The sequence below is a fragment of the Rousettus aegyptiacus genome, unplaced genomic scaffold (assembly GCF_014176215.1).
Source record: "Rousettus aegyptiacus isolate mRouAeg1 unplaced genomic scaffold, mRouAeg1.p scaffold_m13_p_3, whole genome shotgun sequence".
NCBI lineage: Eukaryota > Metazoa > Chordata > Mammalia > Chiroptera > Pteropodidae > Rousettus > Rousettus aegyptiacus.
Genome location: NW_023416306.1, coordinates 16,495,003 through 16,512,715, shown reverse-complemented (window position 1 = coordinate 16,512,715; position 17,713 = coordinate 16,495,003). Strand labels below are relative to the sequence as shown.

Sequence of the window (17,713 nt, the reverse complement as noted above, 5' to 3'; positions counted from 1 at the left end):
GGGTCATGGGTCACTGCTGGGGGAGACGGGACATCCTGCTCCCAACCTCTCCAAGAACGGAGTGCGGAGGAAGTCTGGAGGTTGACAGGGAAGGCCGGAGGAGTGGACTGGGAGGGACAGGACCCCACGGCAGGGGACACTTGCTGGGTGGGCTGTCAGCTTGACCGCTCCTGCTGTCATATTTGACCACCAAATCAGAGAGGCGGAAAAGTCCCTGGGAAGCCTCCTGAGGTGAGGGGTCACCGCCTCGCCCCGGGAAGCCTGTGGGGTGTAGACAGACCGTGCTTCCTTCTGCCCGGTTTCATCTCCCTCCCAATGGTCTTAGGCAAAAGCTGTCATTCAGTGGACAGATGGGCGTGACCCAGAATCTCCAGGGCAGGGCTGGAAGAGCCTTTAGGACAACGGAAACCAGGGCTCCAGGAGGGAACGCAGGGGACTGTGAACTTGGCGAAAACGCTGCATCCTTACTTTCATTCACCTCTACGTGAAATGTAGCATTTCCTTCCCTTACGAATGGAGGCGACACAGCCCAGCAGTATCAGCAGTGCCTGTGACATAGTCACCAACCGAAGTCACAGATCTTTCATATCACATTCCACTGTCGCAGATGCCACAAAAGCCCATTTTTGCTCATCGGGACTTCCGAGCACAGCCCTCAACCCACCACTGCCAGGCCTCGTGATTGGGCGTGCAAATAAGGAAGCACACGTTTGAAAATTTGTTTTGGTATTTGAAAAATGGCGTTGCATGATGATTTTGTTTCCTATGTAATCCTATGTACATATTTTATACTTAAACATTTAAAACTGTTATTCTGAGAAGGGGTCGCCAGGATCTGCCGGCTTGCCAGATGGATCCATGGCGCAGGAAAGACGAAGGGCTCCCCACAGTCTTGGGCCAATGCTTAGTCCAACTCTGCCACTTTACAGCTGGGAAAATGGGGGCTCCGAGCAGAGCAAGGGCTGGCCCATGTTCCAATAGGCTCTGACCCCTGAGGACTTGGTTCTGTTTGGCAGAAACAGTTTCCGGCACCCCCCGAGTCCTCATGCAAAAGGGCTGATGTTCTGCAAAGGACCGACTGGGAGAAACAGTCCTTACTTCAGACTCCAGCTGAGCTACCCTGCAGGTCACCAACGCTCTGGTGTATTTATGGTTCTAGGCCACGGGGGACGCAAGCTGAGGACTCTCAGGTGGGAATGGGCTCAAGGAGAAAGGCAAACTCCGGCCTCGCCATGGGGCTGCTGGGGCACCAGGCAGCTTCCTGGGATAGGGCTACCTCCGCACCTGGACAGCACCCGACAACATACCTCCGCACCTGGACAGGGTCACCCCCATTCACGTGCCCCTCTGAGCTCTCTCCACACATAGGAGAGACATCTCAAAAGATGCAAACGAGATCGTGTCACTTCCTTACTGAGGACCCTCAATGGTGTCCCACGGTTTTAAAATTAAACTCACGTCCCTGGCACCTCCGGCTGCTGACCCTCCCCCCCTGTCCTCTTTCAGTCCCAGTGCTCTGGCCCCATTGACCTCTTGCAGTCTTTTTGAGCATCCACTGGGTCTTGAAGATTGGGGCCCTCCCCTGGCCCCCTAAACTGCCTCATTGGTGAGAATGACTTTCTTTCTTAGCTCAGACATCTCTCCCTGATGCCTCAGACTGGCCGGGCCCCCGATCCCATGCTCTGACACCACCCTTCAACCCACTTATCAGAGTAGGAATTTGATTTGAAGCTGCCTCCCAGACTGGACTTGTGAAGCTCAGGAGGGCAGGCCCTGCTGTCTCTTGCTCATGGCGACCAGTGCCCCGCTCAGAGTCTGGCATGTAGGAGGAACCAAATGAATGCTTGCCGCATAAATAAAGGAGTGGCTGAGTGAATGAGTGAGTGAATAGATGGGTTTCTCCTACTCCCCACTGGGACAGGGGGAGGACTTGCCCCCGAAGTAGACTCTCTAAATCCATCAGGTTGGACCAAGGCAGCAAGTGGGAGAAGGCTCTCTAACAGTTTGTTTCCTGTTTCTGGAAAAAGCGGCCTTGGCAATCAGGTATCTCTGTGGCTAGAGGAGTCTTAGACGGGCCTGAGCTTTTGGCCTGGATGAGGAGGGGGGCGTGGAGGCCATGGCAGGGAGGCCTATGCAGCAAAGAGCTGACAGCGATGACCAGCGCCCCTTCTCACCTTACTGCAGGGCGAGAAAAGCAGAAAGATTTTAGAGGCAGGCCCAAGGAGTCCCTTTCCAGGCACACGGGAGGCCTGAAGCGCAAAACTTTTCGAATCCAGGTGAAAAAGTGTGGTTAATGCTGGGGTAAATCCCAGCTGCCACCGTACCCCACCTCCACCTCACTGGTGTCTGCTCTGTGGGGACAAGTCTGGCCTTGACTTCCACAACCCCTTTTCCTCTGTAATTCTCTCCAGTGCCCTTTGCCAACCTTTAGAGTTTCAATACAATCCACACCTGCAAGCCCACTCCTGACCTCACTGAATCTTCAGGACAGATAGCCGGTCTGATCAGCCCAAGGTTCAGATGCAGAAACTGAGGCTCTGAAAACTTAAGTCACCTGCCCAAGGTGACATGGCTACTAGTCAGGAGAGTCATGCGTGGGATTCCAGAGCTCGTGCACTTAAGCCCCTCCACCACAGGCCTGCTTACACGAGATGAAGAATTCAAGAATTGGTGGGCAGGCTTTCCTTCCTGCCTCTCAGCTCTCTTAGCTGACTTCTTTATGGGAGAGGCATGATATTGTTTGGAGGCAGCAAAAAATTCCCAGGGCTGAGTCTCTATTAGACAAATGAGAAATAAACACAATTTGTCGACGGGGACAGGCTGCATCTGATTTGCGTTGATTGATTGTGTCTGGTGTGAGGGAAAACGGCTGTAGAAGGAGCTACGCTTAACATGAGATTGATAACCATGCAGCATGATCCAGGGAATTCAGGCTAAATGGAAAATAGCTCCATTCGGGATAACCATCTGGGGCATCTGGGTCACTGATAGCCAGTTATCTGAGGACAAAGGACATTTTCCTACGATGAGGGAGGCGAATGTTTAGAAGGCCAGACGTTAGAAGAGAATCCTGAGTGGCCAAGAGTATAGTTTCATTTCAGTTTCTGCTCCACATTTCCTGGGCCCCCAGTCTGTTCCAGGCCCTGGGTTGGCACTAGAGACACCGAAAGGAGAAAGATGTGGTCCCTTACCACATCCACGACCTCTCCCTGCTTACTGAGGGAGGCAAACTCAGGAAGAGGTTAAAGCACTGTGACAGTCACTTTAATGTAGATATGAAAAGCACATGAGCTCCATGAGGGCAGGGATTTTGGCTATAAGACAGAAATGTTTTTGATTATCGTCCACCCAGATTTGGGGGTTGTTTGTTACTCAGCATGACTACAGCAAAACTCGCTAATACATGGTGTTGCTGGAGATCAGCACCTGGCACTTGGTAGACAATACATATTATTTTGTATACTCTCTCTCTTTGCAATAATGCTGCAGTCTTTGTCCAAAGGTACAGAGGAGAGATGGGAATATAGAGCTGCCATTCCTTGCCAGACCTCCCTGGAGTCTTTCCCACCATCGCCCAACAGAGAGAGGACTCTGAGTTAGAGGAGCCTTAATGGAGGTGGTCTGCCTTGCTCGTACAGATGGAGAGACTGAGGCTGATGGTGGGTGAGGGGCTTTCCTGAGGGCATATTGCATGGTAGGAACAAAGTAGAGGACGTGTATGTCTCCTGGTGCCCTCCTGTAGGAGGGGCTTCCAGGAGGAGGGGGCTCCGCACGCAGGCAGTATGGGGTATTCAGTCTGAAACCTGCTGTGTGTGTGGAAGAAGGGGGTTCCCAGGAGACACTAAGCCAGGAGTGACCAGGCAGCAGCAAGAGCTGGTGCCTGCAGAGCCCGTCATCACATTCTTCAGCAGCTCAAGCTGTACAACACGCCCCCCACCTCCCAACTCAGGCTCTTCTTGGGACTGAACCTGTTCTTCGTACAAACCCATCCTCATCTAGTCTCAACCATCAGCAACATCCGGTTCAAACTAAGTCAGACCATGTCAGTCCTGCTCTAACCTGCCAATGGCTCCCACTTCACTTAGGGTCAAAGTCAAAGTCTCGAGCCCACAATCTGCCACTGCTCTTCCCTGCACTCACCCCGCTCCAGCCTCACAACCCCCTCGACTTTGCTCAGACACCCCGGGCTTGCTCCTGCCTCAGGGAGCACTTGTCGTTCCCTCTGTTCGAAGGCTCTTCCCCAGAGGTGGGCATAACCATCTCCTTCAGCTCTTCCAGTCTTTACTCAAGTGTCCTGACCATCCCAACTCCTCCTCCTTCCTGGTTTATTTTTCTCCTTAGCACTTTTTACCACTTATGCTGCATATTTCAGTTCTTCATCTGTCATCCCTGCCCAACTCCTAAATTCCATATGGAAAGGACTTCTTTGTTGTTCCCCACCGTACCCCAGCACCCACGACTGTATATAGCACAGAGCAAGCACCCAACCGGTATTTGTTAACAGGACAGAAGGAAGAGAAGGGGGGAGGGAGAAGACAGTTAAGCAGACAGAGAGACAGAAAGACAGACAGACAGACAGATGACGTTAACAAGCAGCTGCTGGGCTCCTTCGGGGAGGCATCATAGCCAGACAGCAGGGTTCAGAGCAGCAGCTCAGAGGCCAGGAGGCCTGGGCTGAATCCTGACTCCCTCACTCACTAGCGGAGTGACCTTGAGCAAGTTGTCCCTTCACCTTGAGCTTCAATTTTCTTCTGAGTAAAATGGAGATCACGGCAGTACTTGCCACTCTTTGTTACTGGGAAGGTCAAGGAAGATACAATTGGGAAGCATGATCCCAGCGCCACGGAGAACTCTTGACAAATGCAAGCTACTATTATAATTAAGAAAGGCCCCAATTATGGGTCAGGCTCCGTGCTGAGCACTAGGGATTCAGTGGTGACTCCAGACACAGCTGCTGCTCCCAAGCAGCCCCTGGTCAAGAGAGGTAACTGGCCAGGCTTTTAAACATTATTAGACTATAATGAGACAAGAGCCACAACAACAGGAAGCCCAACAGATTGGAGAGACCAGACGCTGCAAGTCACTCCCTGCCCCCCTGAGAGGATCAGGGAAGTCTTTTTAGAAGTGGTGGCATGTGAGCTAAGGGCTGAAGCACACACAGACAGCCAGGGCATGTGAAGTAGGAAGGAAAACATCCAGACAGACAGGGCGTCTAACATATCACAGGCTAAGGGGTCTCTCAACAGTTGCACAGCACAGAAATTATCTTCCTCGATTTATAGATCCTAAACCTGAGCTCAGAGAGGAGAAACCATTTCCTGAGGTCACATAGCAAGGAAGTAGCAGAGCCGGAATTTGAAGAGAGGGCACTTTCAACTCCAGAGCCTGAGAAAACCTGATGAACTGTTGAATGGGAGAGATAATGAGCACCAAGAAGAACCCCGGGTCCCCTCTGGGGCTGGGTGCAGACGTAAAGGGGGTGGCAAGAAGGGCCATGGCCCCCTACCTCTGCCCCAGCTAAGGGACTCCCACAGCCCCACCTGGCAGAAAGGACGGTACCTCCATCAGGTCTATAAGCCACAGCAGCCGCTCCTGGGGAGGAAGGGTGGGCAAAAGGCAAAAAGAAAAATACATCAAATAAATATTAGGGATGAGGTGGGCACAGCAAAACCTCTCAAATGCATGTGTGCACGCACACGCGCACACACACACACGCGCGCACACACACACGCGCGCGCACACACACACACGCAGAAGCAGAATAAACACAATTCTCTTTTCACTTGGAGTGCTTTGGGTAAAGGAGGAATGGGGAAGAAAAGGCTCTGTTGCTATAGTCAGCACTGCTTCATTCTAAGCGCCAACTTGAAGGAAACCAGGGTTCCCTGCTGCTCAGCAGAAAGGATACTGGTCCTTGAGAAGGGCTTTCAGGAGATGGTCATCCACCTTGGGGCAACCCTGGGACTTCCTAGCAGGGGGAGGCTGGAACCATTATTCCCATTAGGCAGATGGACAAACTGATGCGCAGAGAAGGAAAGTGACTTGCCCAAGGTGACACCTGCTAATAAAAGGCAGAGCCTGAAGGAAGACCCCATTCAGAAGATTTGATTGGAGAAGACCTGGATTTCCAGGAGGCCTAAGTCTTGTGGTGGCAGAGAAGCTCAGAGTCTGAGAATGGGAACCCCCGCTGTGGAGGGCGCCTAGGGCGGGATGAAGTGGCAGATCCTCAGCACAGGGCTTTCCAGAAGCCTCCAAGAGTCTGTAAGGCCCCGGATGCAAATCCTCTGGGGGGTGGTTTTCCCAGTCAGGTTGAGGGAGGGCCAAAAGAACAGAGGCTTCACCTGCCCTCAGGGTGTGGGCAGCATCTCTGGGGGGGCAGGCATTAGTTGGGAGGTGCTCACCATTTAATCTTCCCAATAAGCTGGGGAAAGCGGCACCACTGAGAAAAATGGAGATCACGGCAGTGCTTGCCACTCTTAGTTACTGGGAGGGGTCAAGGAAGCAAGTGGGAAAGCTGAGGCACCGAGGGGTGAAGCGACCTTCTTTCCACACTGCCTCTCCTGCCTGCACGACTTCGTAGGCTCCACCTCTGAGGGGTCCCCCTGGCCTTGGTTAGTCTTGATCTGACGTGCAAGTGCTATCAGGTCACAGACGCCCACCGCTATTCATATCTCAGAAGCTTGGGGACCCCTTCCACCTACTTCCCCAAACCCCCTGCTCAAAATCATCCCTTGGGCTTTCTGAAGTCTGCCTTCCCCAAGGTGCCCCAATTCACAGAGAGGGTCTCTCTGGCAGGGCAGAGAGACAACTGCCACAGCTGGGGCCCAGACTGGCCAGGGGCAGCACTTCTCAGATATGGGAGAGACCCCTGGGTGGGACAAGGTCATCGCAGGCCAGTGCTGAGCTAGGGCTGGGACCCCTGCCCAGAGTCCTTCCCAGGTATAATAGTCACCCTCCCTAGTGGTGGCATAATAGTCACTCCTCCTAGTCCTGAAGCCTGACCAGAGCCAGCAAGAGCCTCAGGCCATTTTACCCATTGGAAACTGAGGCCCAAAGGAAAGGGGCTTAAACCTAAATGTCCCGCCTCTCAGACTAGAACACACCCCCTCCCGCCCATTGGATTTCACGTCCTGGATTCTAAAGGGACCATCCCAGAACTAGTCTGCAAACCCTCAGGTTTCAGAGTGATGACTCAGTGCTCTTGAAGCCCCAAGAGGACATTATCAAGACACATTAGAGCATACGCACAGAGCCAAACAGGCAGCCTCAGGCAGAGGACAGCCTTCGCCCTGCACCAGAAGTGACCTGCTTATCCCAAAGTGTGACATTGCCTCCCCTGCAGCCACATCCAGATCCTGGATGAATGCATGGCAGCTTCCTGGTCACCACAGGAAGGGACAAAGACTCTTGGGGATCATAGGAGTAGGAGAAAGAGGTGTTAAAATTCCCCCACAAACTCAGATTCCCAGAGTTAAAAAAAAAAAAAAAAAAAAGAAGCCACACTGGGAATTGGGGTTTGCAAAAGAAAGGCATGCACGCTCCAGGGCTGTTTCCTGGTGGGTGCAAGCTCATCTGCGCCCACTGACCGCCTGTGTCTGCAGCCCCACACATCGGCATGCCCTCGGAGCGGCTCCTTCTCCAGCAGCCCCACTAACTACATCTGTCCCGAGTCTAACTGAGATTCCACACGTAAGAGCTCCCGTTTCAGTATCTGGGAGCAACAGTGCTTGAGAAACGTGACTTTCCCTTCTCTTTCTATAGGAGAGGTGAGAAATGATCCAGATGGGAAAGGAGAGTATGGAGTCCAGCCAGCTCTCCTGACTTCCTGCCCGGCTCTTCCCTCTGCCTGGATGGTCACAACTGGTTGTTCCCCATGATGGATAGATAGCAAGGCACTTTCGCTGCCCTTTCCTCGCAAGGCCTCCTGGGATTAATTTGCCTCTGAGCATTCTGGGGGCAGAGCCACGCCCTGAGATGGACCAGACGCTTTTCTGGGGGGCTGGCAAGTCTGGGAAAAAATCAGGATGAACTTGGGGCTCCAAGAGAAGAGGGCGTGTCTTGGAAGAAGACCCAAGTCGCATGACCACTGCCATGAATGCACTGAGCGGTTTCCTATGGGAGTCTCCCATAGCTTGCCATTAGTTTTTAAATATTTGTCCTATTACTTGTGTTTTTTACCTTGTTCCCTCAGCCCGACTCCCCAGACTGTGAGCCCCATGAGGCAGGGTCACATCTGTTCTCTTAGAGCCTGTGCATGGCATGCAGCAGGCACATAACAATTATGAAGTTTTTACAGGTGAAGAAACCGAGGCTCAGAAAGGCAAGCACGGAGCTGGTAAGGGGTGGTCTTACTTCGAAGCCAGTACAGTCGCCCCCTAGTATCCATAGGGATTGGTTCTAGGACTCTACGTGGATACCAAAATCTGTGGAGGCTCAAGATTCTTATATAAAATGGCACAGTATTTGCATATAACCTATATTTGCATATGGGCCATAGCAAGGTACGCCTACACACCACCTCATTCTCCTGGATTCAGCATAGTGCTCGGCAGGGCAGATTCAAGTTTTGCCTTTTGGAGCATTCTAGGATTTTTCCTTTCCGAATTATTTTTAATCCATGGTTGGCTGACTTCACAGACTTCATGAACCCCAGTGACAGGGTGGGGGCACTCACCCTGGCCGAGCTGACAGTGGTGGAGGTGCCGTGGCTGCCGGTGGATGAGCCCGTGTCACTGTAGGAGACCGTGGAGTAGGTGTCCCCAGTCCCAGGGCCCGGGGGCTGCCGGGCTTTCATCGACTCGATCTCCCGCCTCAGCACCAGGTGGTCGAAGCGGTCCAGGTCTTGGGGGGAGATGGTGCCTCTCACCTCGGAGAGGAGTGAGAACTGGAGGTGAGGACAAGCAGGGCACTCATCAAGGAACCCTGCTAGCAGGTGGGATGGTCCTCTGTTACCCCAAATGACCTGCATGCAAAGTTGGCCATTGGCCTCTCCTCTTTAACCTTCCGTGGCTCCCCATTGCCCTCGGGAACAGTCCAAACGCCTTCCCCTGGATGCTGGGCCGGCATCATCTGACTCCTCCTCCTGGCGCCTTAGCATGCATGACTGCGACTCCCTGAACACACCGGAAGCCTTTGCTGTCCCTTTCACCTAGAATGCCCTTCCCCCTAGTTCTTTCCAAATTGTGTTTCTTCTGTGAAGTCTTCCCAAATGTAACCACTCCCAGTAGATTTAATCATTTCTTCCTTTACATAGCTTCGGAAACTCAGATTTCCACTAGAGCAGGGTTCTCAAAGCTGGCAGCATGTCAGCTACCTGGGCGCTTGTAAAAATTGCCGGTGGGTGGCTGCCTTCCACAGATGTGTGGTCAACCAACCCGGGGTGGGGCCTGGGCAGTGCTTTTTAAGAGCCATCCAGATGATTCTAAACGTGCACTCAGCAGTGGAAGCCACGGTGTTAGGGCCCCGATCACAGGGGACTTCGACTGTCTCCCCAGGAGTCTGTGGGCTTCCCCAGGGCAGGGGGGGCTGTCTTGGTCACCAGTCTCTGCCCAGGGTACAGTTTAGGCCTGACCTCTTGTGGGTTCTCAGGAAAGTAGTGGGGGACTAAGGGAAGCAGGGAAGGATGCAGAGCCCTCGAGAGCTGAAGCCAGGCCCCACCAGCCCCCCACCAGGCCCCACTACCTCCTGCCTTGCCCGAGGAGGGGTGCAGGTCACCTTGGCGTGGGTGTTGAGCAGCTCAAACAGGGCCATGACGAGGGCCTCCACAGAGACATTGCCGCCACGGTACTCCTCCAGGTAGTAGGCCATGGTGGCGCGCTCCTGCTCGTTGAGCAGGTGCCGGGCCTGCTCCTCCAGCAGCACACGCGTCTGGTTCCCCAGGCTGCTCAGGGTCACCTGGGAGCCGGCTGGCCCCTTGTAAAATCCCAGCTGAGAGAGAGAGGAAAACAGAGGCCTGAGGATTCTGAGCTGCTCAGGAGACAAGAACAAGCCAGCGACCACACTGCTGAGGGACGAAGCTGGTCCCTCAGGGGCGTTGGTCCTCCCAGCAAACCCACAGGGGACGTCGTCGGCACATTCTCAGCGTACGTGGCCTGGTGCACATTCTCAGGGCTTTATGGCTTCCGTGACACTTTTACGTATGTTATCTCATCAGATCCTTGCGACCATTCAGAGGCGAGCAATGTTATTAAGGTTCCCATTTTAGTCTCTGGGTTTCAACATCTCCCTTGGGGATGTTGATAAACTGGGGATAATAGTAACTTTATTTCCAAAATGGAGCTCAGATGAGCGCGCACATTGCACCCCCTCCCCACCACCGTCTCTACCATCCTCGGCTGTGTCTCGGACGCCATCTGGTCTCTCCTCTGCCTCTCTGTGTCACTTGCACAGAACGGCTGAAATGGTCTTCTAAAGACACAATCTCCTCCTCTGCATCCCGTGATATCAGGTGAGCAGCCAGACCTCTTACGTGGTCCACAAAGCCCATCTGGCCATGCCGCCTGTTGTCACCTTGGTCCCAACGTCCCCTCACTCGCTGCATGCCCTCACACTCTCCTTTCTTCCGACAGGCTAGGCCCCCTGCCTGCCTCAGGGCTCCGGCACATGCTGTGCCCTCGGACTACGTCCGCCCCCTCCCGCTCCTTCACCAGACCTTGTCTCCACAACGTCGATCTGACGTTCGGTTCACAGCCCAAATGCCACGTCAGTACTGCAGACAGCCTTCGCCCGTTCCTCTCCCCTCCCGCATCTAAATTAGAGTCTCATCTGGTATCCTCTCATATCGCCTAGCGCACCTTGCCTTGATGTCCCTGAACATCTTTCGTGATTAGATGTGTGTGTAGGTTTGTTTTGTGTTCATGTGTGCCTCCTTCACTGGGGGTGATCACCACAAGGGCAGGGATTTGATCAGTTGTGTTCACTGCCTTGACCCAAATGTCCAAGGTGGTGCCCGAAACCTGGCAGTTCTCACAGGTGTGTGTGGAATGGAGGATGGACATACGGACAGCCAACGGGCTGCCCACATGGAAGAAACTGTGTGACTGAGTCGCTTGCACCCTCTGCCAGGCCCAGAGGCCCCAGTATGGAAGCTAAGGAGAAGCCGAGGATACTCGCATACGGAGGGACCCTACCTTGTCTGTCGCCTCTGTGGTGAGGTCCCCAGGAAACCTATCAAGAAAGAAAAGCATGTTCAGCTGCATGTCTGAGCAGTTCAGAGAGTCACGGCCAAGGGCAAGGCTGACCTGCAGCGGGATGAGCAATGCTTTGAGAAAACCGCAGGCTCCGCTCGTGGGGGCTACACAGGGGAACATGAACCCCAGGACAGATGGGTGGCTTCTGGCTTCCCATGCTCACTGGAGAGAGCTTTGAAAACCAGGCAAGGTGGATTCCCGAGTTGGGACCAGGCAGGTAACACAAGGAGAGGAGAGAATAAGGGGCGACTGACGTTGGCCTTGGGGCCAGGCCAATCCTTAGGAGAATGAGACAGGGGCAAGCTGGAGCTCTGGAGATGCAACCCTCGGGTGCAATGCAGCTCTGGCCCATGGTTTCACAAAAATAAAATGTGGGCTCGGGCTGCCAGAATCTCTGATTTTAAAGAAGCAGGCAGAAATCCAGTTTCTCCCCTTTTTAAAATGGAAAATCAGGTATCTTTTTAAATGCAGGCAATGAATTAAAACATTTTTTTAATACTGTGCAGGTGAAAAGAGAGAGAGAGAGAGAGAGTAGAAAGGAAATGAGGGAAGAGAAAAGGAGGGAGGAAAGGAAGAAAGGAAGGGCGGGAGGGAGGGAAGGAAGAGAGAGAGACGCTCTAGAGCGTATTGATCCGGAAGGGCCACCACCCTGTCGGAGACTGCCGATGGAAATTCAAGGGCGACACATTACAACATTAGCAACTATGGGGCCATCTGGCAACTCGGTCTCATTTTATGACGCCCAAGACCCTTTCAGCTAGGTTAACTCATGGGATCTTCACTCACAGATCTGGGAGAGGGGCAGAGTTTATGACTCATTTTTCAGACAAAGCAACTAAAGGCCCAAAAATAAGTTAAGTGATTTGTCAGAGACAAATAAAGAATGAGAGCTCTATCGTGCAGTTTAGCTTTCCATGGGAAACTGAGGCCAGGAGAGGACAAGGAATGTGGCCGTGGTCATGCCCATAAAACAAAAGAGACCCTGGTGCTGGAACCCAAGGTTCTGAGGACTGGTGCAATCTTTACAGATAGGGACGTGGCTTTCGGAAAAGGCCTGGGGCCCTGGGGCTCGGAGTGAGCAGTGCGGTCTGACCCAGCCGAGCTCATGGTGGTGACCCCAATCCTGGAACTGGCGATCCACTTGGTCTCGTCCACAGTGGTTCGGGCATGGGGCAGCCTCCCGACGTCCTTCACCGTCAGGATGAGGTGCTGGGATGACTTGAGCAGCTTGACCGCCTCGTCATGCAGGATGTTGAGAAAGCTCCGCCCATTCACCTCCAGAATCTGGTCGCCAACCTGCCAAGAACACGACACAATACAATCACCTGGGCTGTTTGCATGACATCAACTCACGCCAGGGGCTTTGGAGCCTTGATCGCAATCCTCCTCCTGGCCAGCGTGTCAAAGAGGTCACTGAGGCTCAGAGAGGTTACGTAGATGCCTGAGGGTCACACAGCCAGTGTGTCTGAGCCCATGCTCCCGCCACTAGAATGGGCCATCTCCCCTCAATCTAGCAATGGCTTTGAAGGATGGGTTTACAATGAGATTCCAAAATGTCCCCTTATCCAGAAAACAAACAATCATCCCAGAGGCCAGAATGGGAGTGGAATTGAGAGTAAGACAAGGCAAGAGGCGTGAAGATAGACTTCCGGTATTGCCTTCTATGCTGCTACATTGTTGAGATTTTTACCTCGAGTATGCATTCCTATATTACCTTCACACGTAAACAAGATTTTAATTTACTCAAGAAAAAAAAAGCAATAAACGAGAAAACCAGCCTCCTGTTAAAGGTATAACATATTGCTTGGATTCTTACAACAAGCAAGGAGTTTTACTTTGTAATGTAAAAACACGTTTTTAATGAAAGGATAAAGAAGTGAGAAAAAAAAAAAAAAACCCCAGGCTTCCAATAAAAATATGTGACAAAAATAGAAGGGGTTGGATGAGAAGAAGCTGCAGTGTGAGACGGGCATTTCTAAAAGACTTAGAGCATGTTTAAACTTGGAGGGTCCTGCGTTTCTCTTCCTGTTATAGATGTGACTATGGCCCGTGGCTGGGGAAGGGCTACCCGGGGTCACCTCCCACTTGGCCTTGAAGGGCAGCCTCATAATGCCCGTTATTCATGGCTGCTTTTCCTTCTCCCCAGCTTCCCAGGCTTGCTGCTGACACATGATCAACCCCTAGAGGGTTCTTCCAGCATTTTTCAAAGCAAGATTTGGAAAAGATGAGCCAAATGAGAATTTGGAAGAAAAAGAGGAGAAAAGAAGACGTGGTGACGAGGCTGAGAACTGAAACCCCGGTCCCCAGTTTCCTGTCTGTAACACCTCGCCTGCAGTTGGGGAGTTTCCAGTACAACCAGCGGTTCAGACTTTCCGACTTTCCGCCTTCCCTCTGCGCCGGCGCTGACATGCCCAAAGAAGGCCCTGTGCACCTCGGCCTCCACGACCCCACTCCACAGCACTTCCTGCACACCTGCTCGGTGCCGGGCTCGGTGCCGGGCTCGGCCAAGACGACCGCCAAGGGAGCAGGACGGACCTGCTCCTGCTCTCATGCGGCTCCTAGTCCGCAGAGAGCTCGATTTTGTACTATACTTGGGTTTTCTCATTGGCTTCTCCACAAAGTATCCCCAGGGCCTGGTACACAGTGGGAATTTAATGAAAATTTATCGAACGAATCAAAAGTAAGATACCCATTCCCCTCCATCCCTAGCTCTGAGACCATCTCGGCACCAGCACACTACATCAGCCTGTAGCCCCAAATTTCAAACCGCTATTTACCTACCAGATGCTGACTATGTGCCAGGCACCTTGTCTGTCTCTTTACATATTTTTCCTTATTTAATGTCCCCAATATCCTGCAGATCAGGTATCATTGCTCTCCATCTTGCCGGAGAGAAAACAAAGGCTCAGAGAGGTGGTCACAGAACTAGTGAAGAGGACAGCTAGGATGCAGACCCAGGTCAGGCTGGCCCCAAGGCCCTACTGCCTTCTCCTACTGGGCTGCTGTCAGGAGCTCTGCCTCGGGACACGCAGGATCACTTCAAACCCAGCATATCCAAAGCCACTCTCCAGCCAGCACTCCCCAGCCCTGGCCGCAGCACCCCTATCTGAACGCCCACTGATTTTAACTTTCACGACATCCATCCCTGCTTAAAAATCTCCAATGACCCCCGTCCCCACCGCCCCCAATCCAGAAGGCAGCAACGTAGTGTGGTTAAGGGTTTCGAAGACCATCAGACCTGGGTTCAAATACTGGATCTGCAACGTCAATGCCTTGTGAGCTCTAATGAACCCCCCAACAGATTCTGTTCCTCAGTTTCCTCAGGTATAAAAAGGGCGCGGCTAGCCCAGATTGTTCTCCAAATTTCTAGTCATCAGCATCTATTTCTCCTACCACCAACAATATCATGATTCTCTCTTTTTTGGTATCACTGAGCTCCCTGGTCGAGAACCTGGGTCCCTGAGAACTTAGGCAGCCCCAGCTAGACTCCTGGGAGAGGGCTGGGCACACAGCAAGTGCTCAATAAGTTGTTTATGCATGAAGGTATGACCTTTGCCACTTCCCACCTTGCCTCGGCAGCCCCCTCTCGGCATCTCTCCAGTCGGATTTCCTGGATGCCAAGAAGCAGAGCTGTGGCAAAGAAGACTAATGAGAGTGGAGGGGAAACTCACTCCCTGCTGGGCCCATTCGCACTCAAGTCATGAACTATCCCAACCTCCTGCAGCAGCTCTGCCTCCCCCCTCTGTCCAGCTGCCCCCACAGCTGGAGCCCAGGCTGTACTTGTCATCTGCCGAAGTGCTTTTTTTTTTTTTTCTTTTAAGTATCCCTCTCAATAGCTTTGGCTTTCGTGAAGCAAAAGGAATCAATTTTAATCTTTCCCATATACATGATTTCATCCCAGAGTTTAATTAAAGGAAGTAGCATCTGAGAGACAAGATATGCGAGGACATCATTTTGTGGACAGGCCTCTCCCTACAGGTCCAGGCCTAGGAGAACAAAGGAAGGGACAACTATATTCTACAGGCATCTATCCACCTGGCCCTCCACAGCGAGGTTAGGGAGAGAACGTCTCAAATACTGTATGGGACAAGCACGCGAAAAAAAGTATTCTTTGTTTATCTGCAACTCAAATGTAAATGGGCGTCCTGTATTTTTACTAGCTAAATCTGGCAACTCTGGAGTGGGAGTGTCAGCAACCGCTGGGACAATGGTGCTTGGGGTGGGGGCTGATTTGGTGCTATGGCTTCCAAACTTTGTCCTTCGCCCCGAGCCTGGCACCTGTTCGTACACAGTCCCGTAAATGACCAGCACGCCACTTGCTTCTGCCTCATCCTAAGCATTAGTAATTGCGAAAGCACAGATTTGCTGTGCTAGTCGCATTTTCCCCTCATGAGAGGCAGTGTGGGGGTCACGTGTGATCCACCTGGGGAACAGGTGTGAAATAACAGTTATAATCAAGAAACCCCATATGAATGGGGGTAGGTGAGCCCATCTTCTCAATTTCTTTCCAGTCCTTTCCTGTCTTTCTTCTTCCATCAGGGCCTCTTTTAAAACCAAAGTTCTAGACAGAGCTGGCCTTGGGGTCTCCACACAGCCCTCTGCGGCAGGCGGGTTGGTCTGAGTCATTCCCATTTCTCCATATCCAGTTCTCTCTCAGAATCTCTGCTTGTTGTAAAGCTTCCCAAGGTCTGGGAGCCTTGTTAGGACAGGTGTCTGTATGCTCACTGTCATTCGGAGTCCACAAATCACTTTCAAATAAGTCCAGTGTCCCCTTGCTGCTCACAGCCAACTTGTGGGGCCAGAGAGCTATGGAGTCTCATCTCTATGGTGCAACAGAAACATGCCCCTAGTTCTGAAGCCAGGCAACCAAATGTGGTAGCCATGTGCTCCTGCACAGCTTTCAAGTACAGTCCAAGTCTCAGTGTTCTCACCTGTAAAGTGGGCATGATACTACCAGCAATTCCCGGTGGCTATGAGAATCAAATGGGACCACCTGGCACAGAGCCTGACACACCACACAAGAGGCTTTCAATAGCATTTCATTCGCTTCCCTTCCAAATGGAGGGGATGGGTTGAGCTATCAAGTGATTCACTCAAGGTCACTCGCTGGTCACGCAGGAAGTGAACAATGAGCCAGTATTTGAGCCCAGCTTTCCCATATTCTTCCTACCACCCCTTTTCCTTTGGTTTGTGTGACGTGAAGTTGAAGGTGGCACGTTTAGAGGTCTCGATTTGGCTCTTTCTCCCACCAGAAAAGAACCCTAAAAGCTCTTTGTCTTTATTCCTTGAAATGTTACATTTTCTTACCTACTGAAGCTAATGCTGAGTTAGACAATGTGGGTCAGTCAACAAGGCAAAAAAGGAGAGGCAAAGATGCTGCGACCATCAGAACTTCCAAGGGGTCCCCTGAAAATAGGGAAACTGAGGCCCAGAAAGCACAGAGATGTGTCTGCAGCCAAGGCTCAGATTCTGAGGCTAATTAACCAAGAAAACACCCATAGCACCCAGAACGTATTGGGACACAAGCCCCTGGAGAAAGGAGAGGCAAGTGCAAACAGTGATCGAGTGTCTAATATTGCTCGGCTTGCCACTGGGGAGCCAATGGGGAGGGCATGGAAGGATGAACGAATAAAGGCGGCTTTATTTTATTTGTCACCACGGCATCCTATTTATCACTAGTGATGGAGGAGTGGAGGGTGGACCATGGGAATGCCCTTCATTTCAAGGCTAAGCAAAGACTCCTCCATCATCCACAGCCCATCGAGTGACAGGCTCAGCTTTGAGACGCTCTGAGGAAAGCATGAAGGGACTTCAACAAGGACAGGACACCGATTGTCCCTGGACTTGGCCAGCCACCGGGAAGCAGGAATTTACTTCCTCTGGGTCTGAGGCAGCAGAGGAGCACTGAGGAGACCCTTGGAGCAGTGGAAAGTTCTCAGCAGGTTTGGGAATGAGCCCACCTCAGTGAAGGATCCCGTCTTACACACTACGAGTCTCAGAGAAAATAATTTTACTGCACGAAGCGATTAAATAATGAGAATGAGACCACCAACTGTTATATGAACTAAATGAGAGGCCATGTGGTGTGTGGTTATAAGCACAGACCCGGGAGTCTGCCCTCTGGGTCTAATCCCAGACTCTGCACTGACTAGCTATGTGATCTAAGGTAATTTCCTAACCTCTCTGTGCCTTGCTTACCTTCTCTGGAAAATGGGGATAGCATCAGTGCCTACCTCATAGATCTTACGATTAAATGAGTTAAACTCCCCACTGTATCCCCAGTACCTAAAACACCATCTGACACATAGTAGGCATTCAATGAGTATTTATTGTACTGATACCTAGAAAAGCACATAAAACAGTATCTAACACACAGTAAGTGTTCAATAAATGTCAGTGCATTTTTGAAACACTACGCTTTGGTTGGTCACTCACCAACCAAACCTTGTGATTCTGCCTCCTGAGTCTGTCAATGCCATAACCCCCACCTTTCCACCTTCCTCCTCTCTGGGCCCTGCCTTCAG

The 17,713-nt window shown here is 52.0% G+C and overlaps 1 protein-coding gene across 4 annotated transcripts in view; it reads right to left on the bottom strand.

Moving 5' to 3' along the window:
• The window catches only part of WHRN (whirlin), a 79,050-nt gene that overhangs the window by 10,273 nt on the left and 51,064 nt on the right, over nt 1-17,713 (bottom strand). For 2 of the 4 annotated variants that reach the window (XM_016152579.2, XM_016152589.2), the window contains exons 4-8: nt 12,283-12,485; nt 11,130-11,166; nt 9,715-9,927; nt 8,675-8,884; nt 5,560-5,592 (exon numbers count right to left, since the gene is read on the bottom strand). In XM_016152579.2, the coding sequence (XP_016008065.2) occupies nt 5,560-5,592; nt 8,675-8,884; nt 9,715-9,927; nt 11,130-11,166; nt 12,283-12,485 (696 nt within the window). The remainder of the gene's footprint in view (nt 1-5,559; nt 5,593-8,674; nt 8,885-9,714; nt 9,928-11,129; nt 11,167-12,282; nt 12,486-17,713) is intronic. The other 2 variants (XM_016152599.2, XM_016152602.2) reach the window with 1 other exon arrangement.